This window comes from Thrips palmi, unplaced genomic scaffold, assembly GCF_012932325.1.
Source record: "Thrips palmi isolate BJ-2018 unplaced genomic scaffold, TpBJ-2018v1 HiC_scaffold_5, whole genome shotgun sequence".
NCBI lineage: Eukaryota > Metazoa > Arthropoda > Insecta > Thysanoptera > Thripidae > Thrips > Thrips palmi.
Genome location: NW_023144632.1, coordinates 18283316 through 18301507, shown reverse-complemented (window position 1 = coordinate 18301507; position 18192 = coordinate 18283316). Strand labels below are relative to the sequence as shown.

General features: G+C 51.0%; 1 protein-coding gene across 1 annotated transcript; it reads left to right on the top strand.

Moving 5' to 3' along the window:
• Positions 1 to 15316: 15316 nt before the first annotated feature.
• LOC117651231 (protein unc-13 homolog C-like) lies at positions 15317 to 16012 on the top strand. The gene has a single exon (XM_034395048.1). The coding sequence runs from the start codon at positions 15317 to 15319 to the stop codon at positions 16010 to 16012; it is 696 nt and encodes a 231-aa protein (XP_034250939.1).
• Positions 16013 to 18192: the final 2180 nt, after the last annotated feature.

The following is an 18192-nucleotide window of genomic DNA, read 5'->3' as shown; positions in this document are numbered from 1 at the left end:
TCTCTCTCTCTCTCTCTCTCTCTCTCTCTCTCTCTCTCTCTCTTTATCTCTCTCTCTCTCTCTCTCTCTGCCGCCATCACGCGCACAGGTCACGGGGAGGGCGACTCAGGAAGGCATTGGGTCCGGATAAGTCCGGCCCCCGTTTTGGCGCGGCGTGTCGCGGCGTGTCGCCTCGCCTCCAATCCGGCCAGCCGGCCATCCAGCGGCCATCCAGCGGCCATCCATCGGCCATCCAGCCATCGCCCTCCCCTCTTGATTTGTCGCGTCGCTCATGATAAATTCCAGACGTGACTTTGTCGTACGAGGTTATTTTGGACAGACGTCACTTCGGCCTCTGCGGCGTCGGCGCTGCCGACGTTTTCCCACTTTCTCTTCTCTAGCTGTCGCGGAGAACGTGTGTGCAGTCTGTCTGTCTGTCTGTCCGTCTCTCTCTCTCCCTCCCCCCCAATCTCTCTCTCCCTAGGAGACGCAAAAAGGGGCGGAACCGTTAGTGGATTACAAATCGGCTTCTTTTGATAGGTAAAGAGAATTACTGATGTTAGTTGCCCTCGTCGGGGGCCACCCGAAAGAAGAGAGCAATGTTATGCTAAGTTAACGTTTTACTAACACTGCTTTCGTTACGTAAGACAATATTCGATGAGGGTTAAAGGGCATGGACTGTGTTCCAAGTACTACCAAACACAAATTCGAGAAGCTGCCACTCGTGTAAATCAGGACAGAATGTCAGAAACGTGTCTGAAAAGCTGATCAAAATTCGCGTACCTCCGAAAGCCGAAAACATATTCTGACACTCTGCAGGTGCACGAATTTGGATCAGGATTTCAGACATGTACCTGATATTCTGACAAAATTTACACGAGAGTGGAAAAGAAGAATTCGTAAGTTATGATGCCCTTTCGAGGTAAGGATCCCTGCCTAAGTTATGTACACAAGCTAACATAGTATGTAGTAGTACGAATCTGTCAGTAGCTATGGAAAAAGTCCATAGCCATAGCCAGAAGTACACGACGATCCAGTGTGCAGAAGAGCGGCAGCGGGAAGTTTGCGCGCAGAGGTGAGGCAGTTTGTCATTTTTCAATGAACTCCCGCCTCCTCCCCCTCCTCCCCGTTCTTTCATCCCTCCCCTCCGTACTACAGCTGCGTTCCTGTCACCCGCTCCCTCCCGCGGTGGTGCCGGCAGCATTCCGAGAGTCTTCGCTCTGTCTCTCTCCCACTCACGGGGCGTCCCGTACAGGTGCGAGAGAGACAGGGCGACGACAGGGACTCTCTCGGAGTCAGTCTGCAGCGCGAGATATGTATTCGCAGGCAGGGCGGCTAGACGGCGGCGACAGCGCAAACTTGGTGTTTGAAGGACTTAAGGCGTCGGCCCAGGTCGTTCGTCAAATATTGATGGGGCGTGGCGTGGCACGGCGTGGCATGGTGTGGCATGGCGTGGCGTGGCACGGCACGGCGTGGCGTGGCATGGCGTAGCATGGCGTGGTGTGGCACGGCGTTGCATGGCGTGGTGTGCCGTGGCATGGCGTTGCATGGCGTGGCATGGCGTGGTGTGGCTTGGCAAGGCGTGGCGTGGCGCGGGCAGGTGGGGGGCCGCTTCGCGGCGCGCCAGCGGATTGGCAACAACGCCGGCCGACGTTTTGGGCAGGGAATGCCCGGCCTGCCTGCCTGGCTGCCTCGCTGGGAGTGACTCGCCGAGTTAATGGAAACGTCGTGCATCGGCCGACAAACTCGTGTCGAACGCAGTGTTGTTGGGGGCGAGTATTTCGCGTGGCTCTGCGCACGTGTGAGTGAGTAGTGTGAGTGTGTGTGTGTGTGAGAGAGAGAGAGAGAGAGAGAGAGAGAGTGAGAGAGAGAGAGAGAGAGAACGAGAGAGCGAGAGAGAGCGAGAGAGAGCGAGAGAGAGCGAGAGAAAGAGAGAGAGAGAGAGAGAGAGAGAGAGAACGAGAGAGCGAGAGAGAGCGAGAGAAAGCGAGAGAGAGAGAGAGAGAGAGAGAGAGAGAGAGAGAGAGAGAGAGAGAGAGAGAGAGAGAGAGAGAGAGAGAGAGAGAGAGAGAGAGAGAGAGAGAGAGATGGGCGTAGGTGTTGGTACGTGTGAGCAAAGAGTGTGTGTTCGTTTTAGGTGTGTCTGTGTGTGCGCGCGCCTGTACAGTACGTGTGGCCGTGACGCTTGATCTTCCTTTTTTCTCGCGCCTGCCGCCTCGCAAATCGATTTGCTATCACGCGTTCGACACGCGCCGCTCGCGGCACCAAACTTTTTATGACGAAAAAGAGAAAAGATAAACAAAAAGTTATAATGCTAGCGCGCCAGCACTGAGAATGAAAGAGGCTTGGGCAATAGTACGAAACTTTAAGCATGTGTAACTTGGGCACGTTTGCAGTCACATTCTCAATGTCTGACGCAAATTCTCCATGATATGAAAGGGCGTAAACCTAATTATAGAACGTAGTTCATAGTTCTTTCTTGGACTTATGCAGGTTTTTCTTATCTACCTTCCAATGAAAAAAATGGTTTCTTTTGTATAAGAATTTCCTTTAATGTTATTCCCTTATTCTTGCGCACTGTATCAGAGCTCAAATTTGATTGTAAAACATTTAGAGTGAAGTGAGCCAAAACTGATGACTGGTGCGAGACAAAACGCGCTTTATTTATGATGGGGACGATACTGTCCCGGACTGGAGGGCTGGAGGCAAGGCTGCAGACTGACTCCGAAAGTCCTTCTCGTCGCTCCGTCTCTCTCGCTCCTATGCGGGACGCCCTAAGAGTGAGAGAGAGACTGAGCGACGAAGACGACTCTCGGAATCAGTCTGCTGGAAGCTGCAAGGCGCTGACAGGTGAGGCGGAATAAATTACTCGGAGGGGTGGGGCGGCTCGGCGGAGCCACGGCAGGGCGGCCGACCAGTCTTTTATCTCGAGCCGATAGCGCCCTGACTGTTGGCCGAGGAGGGAAGGATGTTCCCCAGCGCCATGGACACGGCACTGTAAGTCTAGCGGGCCGCTCGCAGCAGTCGCCAGCAGAGTGCACTCCGAACTCGACTGCGAAGCCAAGGTTGGACAACTGTACACTTTCTTGAGGAGTAATCCAATCCTCCTCTCTTGGACGTGTGGAGTTTGCAGTCTCCACACCTTAAGTGCGGAGTAGCTCACGGGACCGAGGGGGTAGCGACTGGTAAATTTCGTGTCAGCCGGATTACGGATTACCCAGGATTACCTCCAAATTACCTCCGGATTACAACAAAAAAATCCTGGATTACCTTTGGATTTAGCAGGATTACCCCGGATTACCTCACAAATTTCCCGGATTACACCGGATTACCTCAAAATATCGGGTTATCCGGATTACGGATTACAAATTTGCTGTCAGCCGGATTCCCGAAGTCGTTACCCCCTTGAACGGGACCCTTGGTGGTGCAAACGTGGACAACTCTTGTGTGGAGACTGCAAACTCTGCACTTCCAAGTGGGCGCACCGCAAACTCCGCACCTCCGCATTCCAAGAGCGGCGCTGTCCACACTTGGTTTCCCAGTGCCGTGGGCAGTACAAAGGCGCTTGCTGGCCATTGTAGCCGCGGCCTGCCGTCGGCCTTAATGGCGGCCGCGGTGACGCGGTGACGCAGTGACCCCGAACGCAAAAAAGGGCCGAAAGGGACGCCCCCAACGCATTCCGGCCGTCCTGTAGCCACTGACTCCGAGCGTCGTCGCCCTCTCTCTCTCTCTCTCGCAGCGACAGGGGAGACGGAGCGACGAAAGCGACTCTCGGAATCGGTCTGCAGGGCGTCCTGGGCGTGGCCAAGGACCACGCCACTCGGAAGGCCGTCTCCGGCAGCACGAGTCCATACCGCGCCAGGGCCGAAGGCGAAGGGCGGTCCACCGCACTGCAAACCACGAGTGGGGTGACCCACTGTCAAATTCTGTGTACAATGATTGTGTGAATGTGCAAGAATGTGCAAGATTTCTGGCGTTTTTGCCTCCCATGTTGCCTACTTACAGGCGTTTTTGCCACCTGAATCACTCGTGTAAACTTTGTCAGATGTCAGAAAAGTGTCTGAAATCCAGATCAAAATTCGCGCAGCGGAAATTCTGAAAACTTGCTCTCATATTTATAGCCTGAGTTCTAGGGTATGTCAGAAGACGTTTTTAGCTTACAGAGGTGCGCGAATTTTGATCAGGTTTTCTGACAGGTTTCTGACACTCTGGCAAGATTTACACGAGTGATGTGGAATGTGGTCAAATGTGGTAAGCTGTTTGCTCCTCGGCAAACCAGCGGCACCCTTCACGGGACTCGAACGGGTCTGCACTGTGAAACCAAGTGTGAGGAACTCTGTTCTGCAGAACCGAACAACTGCCTCTGAACTGTAGAGTTTACAGTCTCCACAGTTCTAGTGCGTATCACTGTGAAACCAACGTGGAGAGCTCCACGTTCGAAGTGCGGAGGAGTGGAATTTTCAGTCTCCACACTTGGAAGTGCAGAGGTTGCAGTCTTCACCCTTCAAGTCGTTTTCGTCGCTCTGTCTCTCTCGCACTCATCGACGCCCCGTGTCAGTGCGAGGGAGACAGAGAGACGAAAACGACTCTCGGAATCAGTCCACAGGCAGACGAACCACTTCACTGCTCGACGGCCACTCTAAGCCGTACTCCGCCTCGCCGCCTCGCCGCCGAGGGAGAGAGAGAGAGAGAGAGAGAGAGAGAGAGAGGAGAGAGAGAGAGAGAGAGAGAGAGAGGGAGAGAGAGGGAGAGAGAGAGAGAGAGAGAGAGAGAGAGAGAGAGAGAGAGGGAGGGAGAGAGAGAGAGGGAGGGAGAGAGAGAGAGGGAGGGAGAGAGAGAGAGAGAGAGAGAGAGAGAGAGAGAGAGAGAGAGAGAAGGGGAGGGAGAGGGAGGGAGCGAGTTTGGTGGCGCGCGTCAATCCCCGCTTAATTGATTTTTACCTCGGCCAGTGAATTATCTCCAGGGCCGGCTCAGCTTTGAGCCCTACAACAGCAGACTGATTCCGCGAGTCGTTTTCTTCGCGCCGTCCCTCACACCTGTACGGGACGCCCCATGGGGTGCACGCTAAATGCTATGTACAAGTTTGTACGAGCACTCGTGTAAATCTTCTCGGAAAGTCAGAAACGTGTCTGAAAACCTGCTCAAAATTCGCGCTCTTCTGAAAGCTGAAAACATCTCCTGACATTCTGTAGGAGTCAAACCATCAATATCGGAGTAAGTTTTCAGAATTTCAGCTTTTAGAAGTGCGCGAATTTTCATCAGGATTTCAGACTTGTGTCTGACACACTGACAAAATTTACACGAGTGAGGCATGACATTTTTTTGTGCACACGAAATTTTCGTACCGTCCACGGGGGTAACTTGGGACACCGGGGGTGACTTGCACTGTTAGAAATTCTGTCGTAAATTAGCGACAAAAAAGTCGCTAATTTTGATAGCGACGGAAATCGTTCCTAAACTACTTCGTCGTAACTGAACGACTAATAAATCTCTACGACAATGTCGTAATCACGATTACATATTTTGACACCTGAAATCCCCGAAAAGGAGGTGAAAAGTTACAATTTTGCTCACTTATTTACGATTTGTGTCGTTCATTTACGATTTATAACACAAATTTACGACAAGAGTCGTAAATGTAAGAATAAAGTCATAACTGCACGACATATTCCAAAGATAATTTACGATTGTTCGTAAACTTACGATTAAGTCGTAAATTTACGACTTAATTCGTTTTAAAACGAAACGTGTCGCTATCAAAATGAGCGACAAATATGTCGTACATTTACGACTCAACGTGAAAAAGTGTCCCAAGTTACAGCCGTTGACGGTACACATTGTGCGCAAAATTGCGAACCTTCGTAAATACTAACGGAGCTGCGAAAATGGTGGCAATCATAAGTGTGTTGCTTCTCATGTCTTGAGACCTACTTGAGACGTAGGCGAGGCGGTTTGCTGAAGGGGCAGGGGCAGGGGAAGGGGCGCAGTGGCAGTGGGGGGCAGGGGGAGGGGGAGGGAGTGCACCTGCCTCACCTGGCAGACTATCTCCAGACTTGATCTGGAGGTGGAAGTATCTCGGCGGAGCCGCGGTGGCGGCGGTGCCCCGCGACGTTGAAACACGATTAACTCCCGAACTGTTGCACCCACCAACTTCCTCCGCGGGGGAGGGGGGAGGGGGGGGGGGGTTGCCGCGGTGGGCCGCACTAGAGTCCTTAAGTGTCTAGAGAGGCGCGGGGCTGGAAAACGGTATGCGCAGTTCGTCATACATCGGGAAAGAACGACCGATTTATTTCTCATACTTCGTTTCAAAATGGCGTCCCGACGTTGCCCGAGGCGCACTCGGCTCGCGCTCGGCTCGGGGTTCGGTTCGGCCGGTTCGGGAGCGTCGGTGCTCGGCTCGGCTCTAGGCTGGACTCGGCTCGGCTCTAGGCTCGGCTCGTCTCTGTTCGCGCTCGCGCCCGAATCCGACTCGGACCAGCGTGACTTGAGGAGGGAGGGGGGTTCGTTACAAGATGGCAGGTCAGGGCGACATGCCCCGCGCCTCTCTAGACACTTAAGGACTCTAGGCCGCACGACTCGTAGGCCGTAGTGGCGCCTAGTGGCTCCGGCCGGGCCTTCGAGCGCGCTGCCCCGCAGGGCCCCGGGCAGAACCAGCCTCAGCCTCGCGCCGCGATGCCGAGAGTCGTCCTCGTCGCTCTGTCTCTTTCGCACCGATACGGGACGCCGCATGAGTGCGAGAGAGACAGAGCGACGAATCAGTCTGCAGTCCTGTAGGCCCGTAGGCCAGGAGGAGGAGGAGGAGACCCCGCGCGGCGGGGGAGATTGTTGCCTGCAGCTGCCTGCGCCTAAGTCAATGTTTGCAGACTAACTTAGCTGTGGCCACGACCCGACGGCCCCCGTAGGCAGACCTCACACACACAGACACTCACGCGCGCATACCTACACTCACACACTCACCAACACACACACGGCAGCAGGTGAATGAGTGGATTAGAGCCGAAATCCGTGGAAAGCAGCCGGACTGCTGGCATCCCTGAGTAATGGTAGTGGACTGGCCAAGGCTGTCTGACTCCGAACTGTGGCTGCGTCGCTCTGACTCTCTCTCTCTTTCTTTCTCTCTCTCTCTCTCTCTCTCTCTCTCTCTCTCTCTCTCTCTCTCTCTCTCTCTCTCTCTCTCTCTCTCTCCCCCTTTCTCTCCCCCCTCCCCCCTCCCTCGTGCACCACTGCAAATCCCTCGCGTTCCTCGGCAGTGGCGCTCTATTTTGAATGTCAAAATTCGGCATTCTGAATAGAGCGCCAGTGGAGTGGCCATGCACACTAAATGTTATGTACAATATTTTGTACGAGACATCACAGTTTTTTGTGCACACGAAATTTTCGTACGAAAAATTGCACATTTTTCGCCATTTTTGTACAATATTCTACAAAATTTTGTACAAATTTGTACGAAAAGCTCGTGAGCACAAAAAACTGTGATGTCTCGTACAAGCGTTGTACAAAAACATTAAGTGTGTGCAAGATACTGACCAGTGGACACTGGCAGTAGCAGTAGCAGGGGCGAAGTACGTAGCACTCTTTGACTACTGACAGGTTTCTCCTTGCGCCTCAAAGGTGCCTCTCTAGGTGTCACGGAAAAAAGAGGGGATGGGAATCACCTAGCCCTTTCCCCGTACACTCTAAATGTTCAAACGTCAAACCTCTTGTGGCGCGAATGACGATTCAAGTAATTGCCTCATCCGCACTTCCCCTTTCTGCATGTACTGCGTTGGCATGCCAAAAGTTGGCGAGTCTGTTCACTTAAGTAAACGGGCAGTTGCTATCGAAGTCTGCAGTTCGTCCGGCCGAGTTTACAGAGAACGGATTGTTTCTAATGCTGCTGTTGCCTTGCGCCCCCTTTTCGCTGACCGACAAGCCGGGCCGGCTTGCTGGACTTGTAGAGCGAGGGGCGGCGCGCGGCAGTGTGGGGCAGGGCGGGGCGCGGCAGTGTGGGGCGAGGTAAGGGCGGGGTGGGGTGCGGCGGGTCGGAGCGCAGCGGGCGAAAGTTGCCGTGTGTGGAAAGGTCTTGGATGCTCACCTGGTGATTTACGGAACTAACTTCCCCGAGGTCCGCGCACCGCGTTCGGCAGCCCCCCCCCCCCCCCCCCCCCCCGCGCCCCCCGGCCGCACCGCCTCCATTTATCTTGCGAGGCTGATGAATCTCCGGCGTGACGCTCTCGGTGCGTGCGCGGCCAGTGGCGTGGCCTTTGTGGGTGGCCGAAAACAAATCCACATTCTGATGATTAAAACAGGCTTTCCTCTTATTTCCTGCGCGTTTTGCTCCGCAAATCTGGTGGGACTGGAGTTTTTGCGTTCACTTCTACGTTCGCGTTTCGAGCCATTCGGTCTACAAACGCACGATGGTACCGATTGGATTCCAAGGGTGCACCTTGGATCCAGAATCACTGGTAACCAACGAATGTGACGTCATATTCGTTCGAATGTGAATTTTGTCAGGTTCGTTTGAATATGATGTCACATTCGTTTGAATGTTGATCCACGTTCAATCGAATGTGACACCCTGCTTAAACGGCCGAGTCACGTTCAAACGAATGTGACATCACATGCAAGCGACACGTGACAACATTCACATTCGAACGAATATGACGTCACATTTGTTGGCCGGGCCGTGATTGTCCTGAGGGAGGGGCAATGTGTCGCTTTTTGCCCATTTACACTGCCGTTTGCCTACACTGCAAACCTAACTGTCTACTAAGTACAAATGCATGCTTGCAAGTACACACTTACAAACGCATGCTTGACGCTTGGAGTTATACGGCGTCAATCATGCGTTTGTAAGTGTATACTTGCAAGCATGCATTTGTAAGTGTGTACTTAGTAGACAGTTAGGTTTGTAGTGTATACATTCCAGGCCGCTCTATGAGGGCCAAAAGAGTAGGGGGAGGGGGGTAGAGCAAAATGCTCTGCCCGTTGTTCCTTTAGATCCGCCGTGGCATCTTTTTGCCTGCCTTCAGGCGGAGTGTCATACTTATTGCCGTCCTTCGCGGTAGCAGATCGGACCGAAAAAAGAGGGGGGGGGTCATGGCCCCCTGGACCACTCCCTGGAGCCGCCACGCTGGAAGGCCGGCGTTGCACGCCTTCTCTGCAGTCCTCCGGCAGACCGATTCCGAGGGTCGTTTTCGTCGCTCCGTCTCTCTCGCACTCGTGGGGCGTTCCGTGGAGGAGCGAGAGAGACAGAGCGACGAAAACGGACTCGCGGACGGAATCAGTCTGCTGCATCACCGCCGCAGAGACGCGGCGCGGTAGTCAGTCACCCGGTGAGTCGCGGCAAACTTTTATCTGGAGCTGAGCTGGCGGCAAGGCTGGCGGCCCCGCCGTCGAAGACTGTCGCAGACTGTCGCCGGCGCGTCTCGAACCCATCCCCCTCCCTCCCCCTTCCTTATCACGTCCCTCAAAAAATTAAATGGCTTGACGCGAGCGGGCCGCCTTTGCCTTCGTCGCCTTGCAGCGCGTCGGCGCCAGTGCGCCCTGCTCCATCGCCTGCCAGAGCGACTCCACTGCCGCTCGCACACCCCTCGCGCTGTCTCTCTCGCACTCATGGGGCGTGCCGTAGGGGTGCGAGAGAGACAGCGGATTCGCTCGACAGACTGCCAGTCGTACTGATCCGAGAATCCGAGGCGGGTCGTGGCGCCACGGGGAAATGGGGGCGCCCAGCCCCGCCCCGCCCTGCCTGCCTGCAGTCCCTTCGTAATTAATTGCTCGCGGAGATCCCGGAGTTTTATCTGGAAGCGTACAGTGGCTCAGAAGACCGGTGGAGGCGGCCAGAATTCTAGGCGCGTTTTGAGTTCCAGACTGGCTAGATGGAACTCGAACCGAACGTGTGGATTGCTCCCACCAATGGATTGCTCTCCGAACGGGGACATTGGTGGAGTCATGCGCTCGGCTCGAGTTCTGTTTGGCGACTCTGATGCTCAAAACGCGTCGGGACTTTTGGCCGCCGCCAATGGTCCTCTGGCCCACTGTGCTGCGCGGTGTAGACTCCAGGTGACACACAAATCTCCCAAGCTGAGGAGGCGGTCGTATACCCTTACGGAAGTTTATCTTACGGAACTCTGAAACTTACTGATCGGAATCAAAATTGCATGTGTGTGGATATGCGGAATTTCTATTTTAGATGAGAAATAAAGCGGGGCCAAGTGGGGCAAAGCGGGGTAAAGTGGGGCAAAGCGGGGCAAAGCGGGGCAAAGTGGGGCAAAGCGGGGCAAAGCGGGCTAAGCGGGGCAAAGCGGGGCAAAGCGGGGCAAAGTGGGGCAAAGCGGGGCAAAGCGGGGCAAAGTGGGGCAAAGCGGGGCAAAGCGGGCTAAGCGGGCTAGAGCAGAGCGGCGCCCTTGCTAATTGTATTGATTCTGGCGGCTGCCCAAAAGATGAGTGTCGTAAACACTGTGCTGTCCGCCGCGCGGCCACGCCGCAGCACGCCGTGCTGAGCCCCACCCTGCCCCACCCCGCCCCGCCCGGCCGACGTGGGGACGATTACCAGCAGGGCGCTAATTGGGGGCGGTTCGAGTAGCAGCGCGGAGCTTTTAAAGATTTTCTCGCTTGAATCAACGCCAACACGTTTTCTTGGGCGCAGCGGCGGCAGCGTTCGACCCAGACTCTCTCAGTCGCCATTGGCGGGTATCGCATTGCTTCCACGCCAATGGCGACTGAGGGAGTGTGGGTCGAGCGCTGCCGCTACACCTCAACCACCTGGCAATGAATCGATTAATCGGAAATAGTCGCGATTATTTTGATGATCGGAGTAGTATTCACTGCAAAACTTACTCTGTTTTATCGAAATCTTGGCAGTCAGATGTCATGTTAAGATTTAAGTTCCTCTTGTCTTCGCAAGCAGCTAAAGAGTGCAGTTCCACCATTCAAGGTTTGTCTTGTGATTTTAAAAAAATATATCGGATTACACCGATTAATTGGTGTGTGTCGTTCATTCGTATCGCACTTTTGCATCGTGTTTGACGACCTCCGCACTTGGTTTGACAGTGTGCTTCCGTGTTATCACTGCTTGATTTCGTTCCTCCTTTTTTCTCTCTCTTTCTTCCAGTGCATAATGTGAGAAAAATCCCCCGGCACTGATTGCGCTATACGGGCCGAAGGGATCGCGGCGTGAGAGAAAATGGCGCCCATTATTTTAACTGGGGCTCTCTTGCCGCCCCGCCCCACCCCGCCTTTTTTGCATACTAAGAGAATGTCAGCCGCGACCCGCTGCCCCCTATCTCGGCGCGGCGCTCGCTGCGCGCTATGCGCCCCTGAACTTGGACCGACTCGACACCGCGCTGCCGTTTCCGGGTGGCACTGTGAAAACCCGGCCACCTCATACTGAAATGGGAAGGGCGAGACATCTGACCGATTCTCGGTGATACAAAAAGGATGACCGAAAAACGGTGATACAAAAAGTATGACCGAAAAACGGCGATACAAAAAGTATGACCGAAAAACGGTGATACAAAAAGTATGACCGAAAAACGGTGATATTGCTGCATTTGCACTTGCTCTGGTATACGTCTGATTGCAAAACTGTTGGCTGCGATCGAGAGTCAAAGCAAGCTGATTTAACAATCATCTGCTAAAAAGAGTTTCTTCGTGACGAAGTAAAGAAGAGCAGCTCTTGTAATTGGCTGTAGCTGTAGGCGGATGCTTCGACGTAGGCCTAGGCCGCCGACACAGCGTAGGCAGCCGTGCCACGCCCCGTCCCACCCCGCCCCGCCGTGGCCCTCTCCACACCGTCTTAGGCCGGCGGCCCATGTAACTTTATGGAGCAATATAAGTGGGGCCGAAAGCCCTCATTAGGGAATGCGAATAAATTGCGGGCGAGTTTAATCGGCGCGCTAGTACAGGGCCGGGCCGGGCGGGGCTGCGGCTGGCTGCGATCCGATGCCTGCACACCACACTGATTCCAAGTGCGGAAGCGCTCTCTCTCTCTGAGAGTCAATATATAGACGACCGGAAGTTATCGGAACGCTCCTATCAAAACGCGAGAGGGGGTTATCCATGTTTAGGCCAGACCCATATGGATCACTAAAATCAGTGGAATTTCAAAGCCCTGTAAATTTCAAAGTGTTTGTTATGAAATGTTCAGCTCTTGAGAGAAGGTTGTCTTTGTGGTCATCTTGGAGAAAGAATGAATGCAAACACCGCCCTTGGCCGAGGCCATGCCTACCGAGGCCTTAAAGGGTGTTTACATTCTACGCACCTTGAGTCCTGTTGAGCTCAGTGCCTATGATCCAGGGTGTGTACAATGCACGCACCTTTCCTTCGACCAATGGTGTTCACATGCTAACTTCTATCTGCAAAAGGTGCTCAATGGGGTATACATACGCCTTTGGCGTGTAGAATCAAGGCGCCTTAAGGCAGTTCCATTTCTGTGGCATACGCCTAAGGCGTATAGTTTCTAGACACCCTGGATTTGGAGTGTATACGAGACCCCCCACGAGCGCGAGAGAGGCAAGGGTGACGAGAGTGACTCTCAGTGTGCTGGGCGTCCTGGGCCTGTCGGGGCGCCTCTTGGCGATAACATTCACGCCCCGCCTCGCCCACTGACCCCCGCGGGACTCCACTGTCAAACCGTGGTGGTTTCACAGTGCCTGAGCGTGGCCGACGGGCCGTGGAGGATAACGAGGCCATCCTCGGATAGCTGCCTCACAAGGTTTGCAGGAAGAGGAAAGCTGGAACTTTGTCTCTCCACTGTGGAGACTAAAACTTCCACACCGCCGCGTTCCAAGAGCGGAGGTGTGGAAGTTTTAGTCTCCGCACGCTTACAACTTTACAAAGTATTTTGAGCATACATATTACGAACTTCGTAAACTGCTTTCCTTTGTAAGGCCTTAAATAGTTTGTAAGGTTTGCACTCGGAAGTGGAGACACTGTAACAAAAAAGTCCTGTCAATGCCGTTAATTTATTACCAGCTTTCACTCGACTTTCACTGTAGGTCAATTCACAGCGTTTACTGTGATCTGCTCACGGGACTCACTGTGATCTTGTTCGCAGTGTTAACTGTGATCTGGTGAACAGTAAACACTGTGAGTTTGACGCCGCTGAGCACCAAAGTACTGCAAATCAGGCTCCAATTCACGGTGTTTACTGTGGCCAGATCATAGTGAACCCTGTGACCGAGATCACAGTGAACGCCGTGAACTAGTTCACAGCAAACGCCGTGAATCGCATGACAGCAAACATTGATAATAAATTAACGGCATTGACAGGACATTTTTGTACAGTGGAGTTTGCTGTCTACTCCACACTCCATGGAGTTCTCTACGTTTGCAAGAGAAAAGAGCTCTGTGAGCCCCTAGACAATACTTGAAGAGTGGAGTCTGCTCCAGTCGCTAATACGCACCCAGGAAGTTAGGAGTGCTCCACACTTGGTTGTAGTTTATTTGCCACGGTTCTGCTTCGGCCGGGGGGACCCTCCACCACTGCATGCCGTATGACCGTGGTTGGTAGGACCTGCATTTAAAAACTCCGAAGCGAAACCCAACAATGTGAACCCAGCTCCCCCTCCTTTCATAATTTTTGTTTCGTGTGTACCGTGGCTGTACTTTCTTGCGACAGCCTGGCCCGGAAGGCCTCGGAGGGCCGGCCCTAGGCTGCAGGCCGCGCCGCCCAGGGTCGCTGGGTGCGAGGCGGCGCGAAGCGCGGGGCGAGGCGGTCCAGCTCCAAGTGGCCATTGTAGCTCCAGCGAGTTATAGGGTGCTTTACGTCCTCACTTTGTTTCGATGAAGTATTTTGTTCCTCCTCATACCGCAGCCGCGTGCCCCGGCGCGGCGCGGCGTGGTACACTCTAAATGTCCCTCGATAAAAAAAACCCTGTATAATGCGAAGAAAGTGGTGCAAGCATGGTAGGCCAACCAACGTAGCTTTTCTTCGTTCTCGAAAGGTTTCCTTTTGTATCCCACTATGAAGATCCGAAATCGATTTGCACTATGGATAATTTGTGTTTTCGCCGGGTTCACTGCAACGTGTCAATTCGATGGTCAATGTGGACACTATTCCAGGAACGAGACACCACGTTGAGACGAATGTGACAACATGTCACGTGCCTTTCAGCATCGTGTCACATTCGTTCATAAAATGTATGAGTGATGCATTATACACACCGTACGTACGTATCTGTGCATATGCATTCAAAAACTCCACAAGAGTTTATGTACGCTTGAAGAAAGGCGTCAAAGTACGCTCTGTTCTGCCGGTGTTCGTTTCAACGTGATGTCACACCCTTTTAACATTACGAAGTATTTTGAGCATACATACGTACAAACTACTTTACTTTGTTATACGAAGAAATAGTTCGTAAATTGCGAAGCATTTTCTTTGTAAGCTTATGTATGCTCAAAATACTTTGTTCTTAAAAACTGCTTTGCTTCGTAAGGCCTGAAATAGTTTGTAAGGTTTTCTCAGTGCACGTTCCTAGACCGAGAGAGTGACTGCACTGCAGTATTCCCTGTGTTCTATGCAAAAATTGTTTGGCGTATTTTAAGGGAACACACGGATTTAGCAATTCGACAAAAAGCGAAGCATCCCGTTGGCGTGTGCCGGGGCGAGGACGCCGTAAACGGGTAAGTGAAGTGAACTTGATCGACTGGGACTTCAATAAATATTCTCGCGTGTTTAAGGGGATCGGGTTCGGTGCCAGCAGACTGACTCCGCGAGTCGTTTCCGTCGCTCTGTCTCTCTCGCACCCACACGGGACGCCCCATTAGTGCGAGGGAGACAGAGCGACGGAAACGACTCTCAGTCTGCAGGGCCAAGTGGCTGATAGGAAACGGCGTCAGTCCGGCGGCTCTTTCCCCCTCACCGACTAACTTGGAATTAACTTGCGAGCGATCCTGGCGGGCTCCTGGCCAGTGCATTCCACCACCGCCCCGGCAGACCTGGCGCCTGGCGGCCCCACGAGCGAATCATGCCGGACTGCAGCAATCTCTCTCTCTCTCTCTCTCTCTCTCTCTCTCTCTCTCTCCTCTCTCTCTCTCTCTCTCTCTCTCTCTCTCTCTCTCATGGAGTAGCGACTGAGCAGATGAGGAAGCTATCAAAGTGTTTCTGAAGGTGATTCATGAAGAAAACATTCAAAACTGAGCGCTGGACTTGCAGTGGACGCTTCTGAAGGCCTGACATTGGTAGCAGTCGTGTGCCATTTGTGGTCACCTTGAAATCGGCACTTATCAAAACTGGACTCGAGCGGGAAAGTGAGGTTAGAGGGGCCCCAGTGGAGCGGACCGTGCCGTACTACCAACCCTGCCAACAAGAAGACCCCAGTGGAGTGATCCTTCCGGCGCTGCCAACTTTACCATCATGCCACCAAAGCAGCACCAGCAGACGAAAAAACTGGCGGTGACAGAAATGAGTGTTGACGATCTCCAATTAATGATAACACAGGCAGTAGGCGCCGCCATGAAACCTCTCCAAGATAGTGTGAATACCTTGCAACTAGAAATAACCAGCCTGAGGGAGACAGTTGAGAAACTGTCGGAGGAGCTTGCGGACAAAGATCAACAAATTCAACAGTTGGAGACAGCAGTGAAAGTTGGGTTAGACGAGAGGGAGCAGTACAGCAGACGAAATAATGTGAGAATTTTTGGTGTCAAGGAGCAGAGTAATGAGGACACAAACAACTTGGTGATTGATCTGGCTAAGAAAATGGGAGTCCACCTGGAACATTATCACATTGACCGATCTCATCGCATCGGTAAAGCTGGAGAAAGGCCGAGACCTATCATTGTGAAATTTGTCAGCTATGCAGAACGTTCGTCCCTGTTCTCTGCGAAGAAGAGATTGAAAGGAACTGGAGTCACAATACGTGAAGATTTAACTAAAATGAGAATGGACCTACTGAAAACTGCTGTGTCACATTATTCAAACAATGCAGTGTGGACCATCGATGGAGTGATCCTGGTCAAGGTGAACAAGGACAGACCCTTCCGGGTCAGGAGTGACGGGGACCTCAACAAACTTATGAAGAACCACCCACCCAGTGAGCTACAACATTGATCTCTTATACACTGTTGCTGTTCATCTACTTTTCTCTCTCTGTTTACTTATGCTCATTTCCTTTTTAATATGTTGTGTTGTGTTTTACTTTTAGTTCTATTTTTTTATATTTCACTTTCATTGCTGTTCATCTATTTTTCTCTCTCCGTTTACTTATGTTCATTTTCTTTTTCAATATGTTGTGTTGTGTTTTACTTTTAGTTCTATTTTTTATATTTCATTTTATTTTTATCTCCTACTAAGTACAAATGTTTTCTCTTACCTAGCTAGTAATAATATGCTGTTTTATTTTTATGTTTTGTATCTTTTCTTTATACTTAATGTGACTTTTTGCTCTCATTACTTTTAAATGTTTTCTTTTATTTAGCATGTAAGAATTGGCTGACTGATAGCTTCCCAACGTGCCATGCCTAATCTATGAGTGTGGGAAATGTCTTGATGTTGAGAGATTATGTTAAGAAAATCACTGCGGAACAACCAACTAAATTTAAAATTGTACATATAAATGCTCAATCGTTAAGAGATATTTCACATCAATCTGAATTTATTGATACCTTTTCTGACTGTGGCATTGATGTCATAGTGGTGTCTGAGACGTGGTTTAGAAATAATGAAAATGTACTTCAGCTTCCAGGTTACAAAATGTTTGGAGCCAATCGAATAGGAAGAAATGGAGGTGGAGTGGCTGTCTATGTAAAAACGTTATACTCTGTGAAAGTACTGTCTGTTTCAGAAGGAGATTACGAGAAGCCAGATTTTATTCTGCTTGACATTCTGGTGGGTACAAATAAAATTCTGCTGGCAGCTATGTACAGGAAGCCAAAGGGTGGTCACGTGAGTACTTTTATCGAGGAATTCTATAAATTCTCACCAGGATTCAAATACTCTTTTCTTTGTGGGGACCTCAATGCAGGTTTTGGCAGGGGAGGGGATGATGCTCTTGTAGTGCCTGAATTACTTAGTCTTTGTAACTTATATTGTGTTCCTCATCAGGCAACCTACCATGTTAATAATTGTGACTCTATTTTAGACGTTATTTGCAGTAACTGTCCTGACAAACTAGTCACGTGTGGACAAACCTCTGCTTCTGGTTTTTCTTCCCATGATATGATTAGTGCTGTTTTTGATCTGTCCACCCCACGTAATGTTAAGCAAGAGCTAACTTTTAGAAACTTTAGTAGGGTAAACGTGGAGGAACTGTTAAGTGATGTAGAGAACTCAGACTGGAGTCAAGTTTATACGGAGAGTAATATAGACGACAAAGTGGATAAATTTAATTGTATCTTCAACAAACTCATGGATGATCATGCACCTGTAAGTACTAAGACCATAAAGAAAAATTCTGCTCCATGGATGGATAACACAATTCGAGGTCTGATTAAACAGAGAAATAAGCTCAAAAAAATTCACAACAGAACCGACAGTCCGGATGACTTGGATAATTTTAAAAGGGCCCGAAATAGAGTGAAAAGAATGATTCGTAGTGCAAAGATGAAATACTTTTATGAGAAGTTTGAGAATGGAAGGGACTCCAAGTCGATCTGGAATACAATTAGATCTCTAAATGTAGGCAAGTCTAAAGATAAACACCCTGACCCAGTGGTGGGTGCATCTGATCTTAATAAACATTATGCCTCCGTATCATCTGTAAGAAACGAAGAGCTTATACGTGATACTGTATTGAAATATAAGATGAGAACAGGAAAAGATAAGTCGTCTGATATTATGGATAAATTCCATTTTAGGTATGTACTACCTGAGCAAATTGTTAAAGCTGTTTACTCTATAAAGTCAAAGGCTGTTGGGGTGGATGGTATCTCAGTATTGTTCATTAAAATGTGCTTACCAGCTTTGTTACCTGTACTTGATCATCTGTTCAATTTTAGCCTACAAAATGGTTTGTATCCTGATATATGGAAGAGGGCCAATATTATACCAATACCAAAGGTGAAAAATCCCAAAGAGAGTAAGGATTACAGGCCAGTCAGCATACTGTGCGTGCTGGGTAAGATTCTGGAAAAACTAGTGCACTCTCAAGTCACAGAGTTTTTGAATGATAAAAAGCTTTTTGCAGAAAACCAGTCTGGATTTAGAAAGGGTTTTAGTACTGTTACCGCACTGCTAAAAGTCACTGATGATATCAGAGAAGCCATTGACAAGAGACTTCTATCTTTATTGGT

What these genes read in the sequence shown, in the direction of transcription:
- LOC117651231 (XM_034395048.1), top strand. Translation starts at nt 15,317, where the DNA reads ATGCCACCAAAGCAGCACCAGCAGACGAAAAAACTGGCGGTGACAGAA.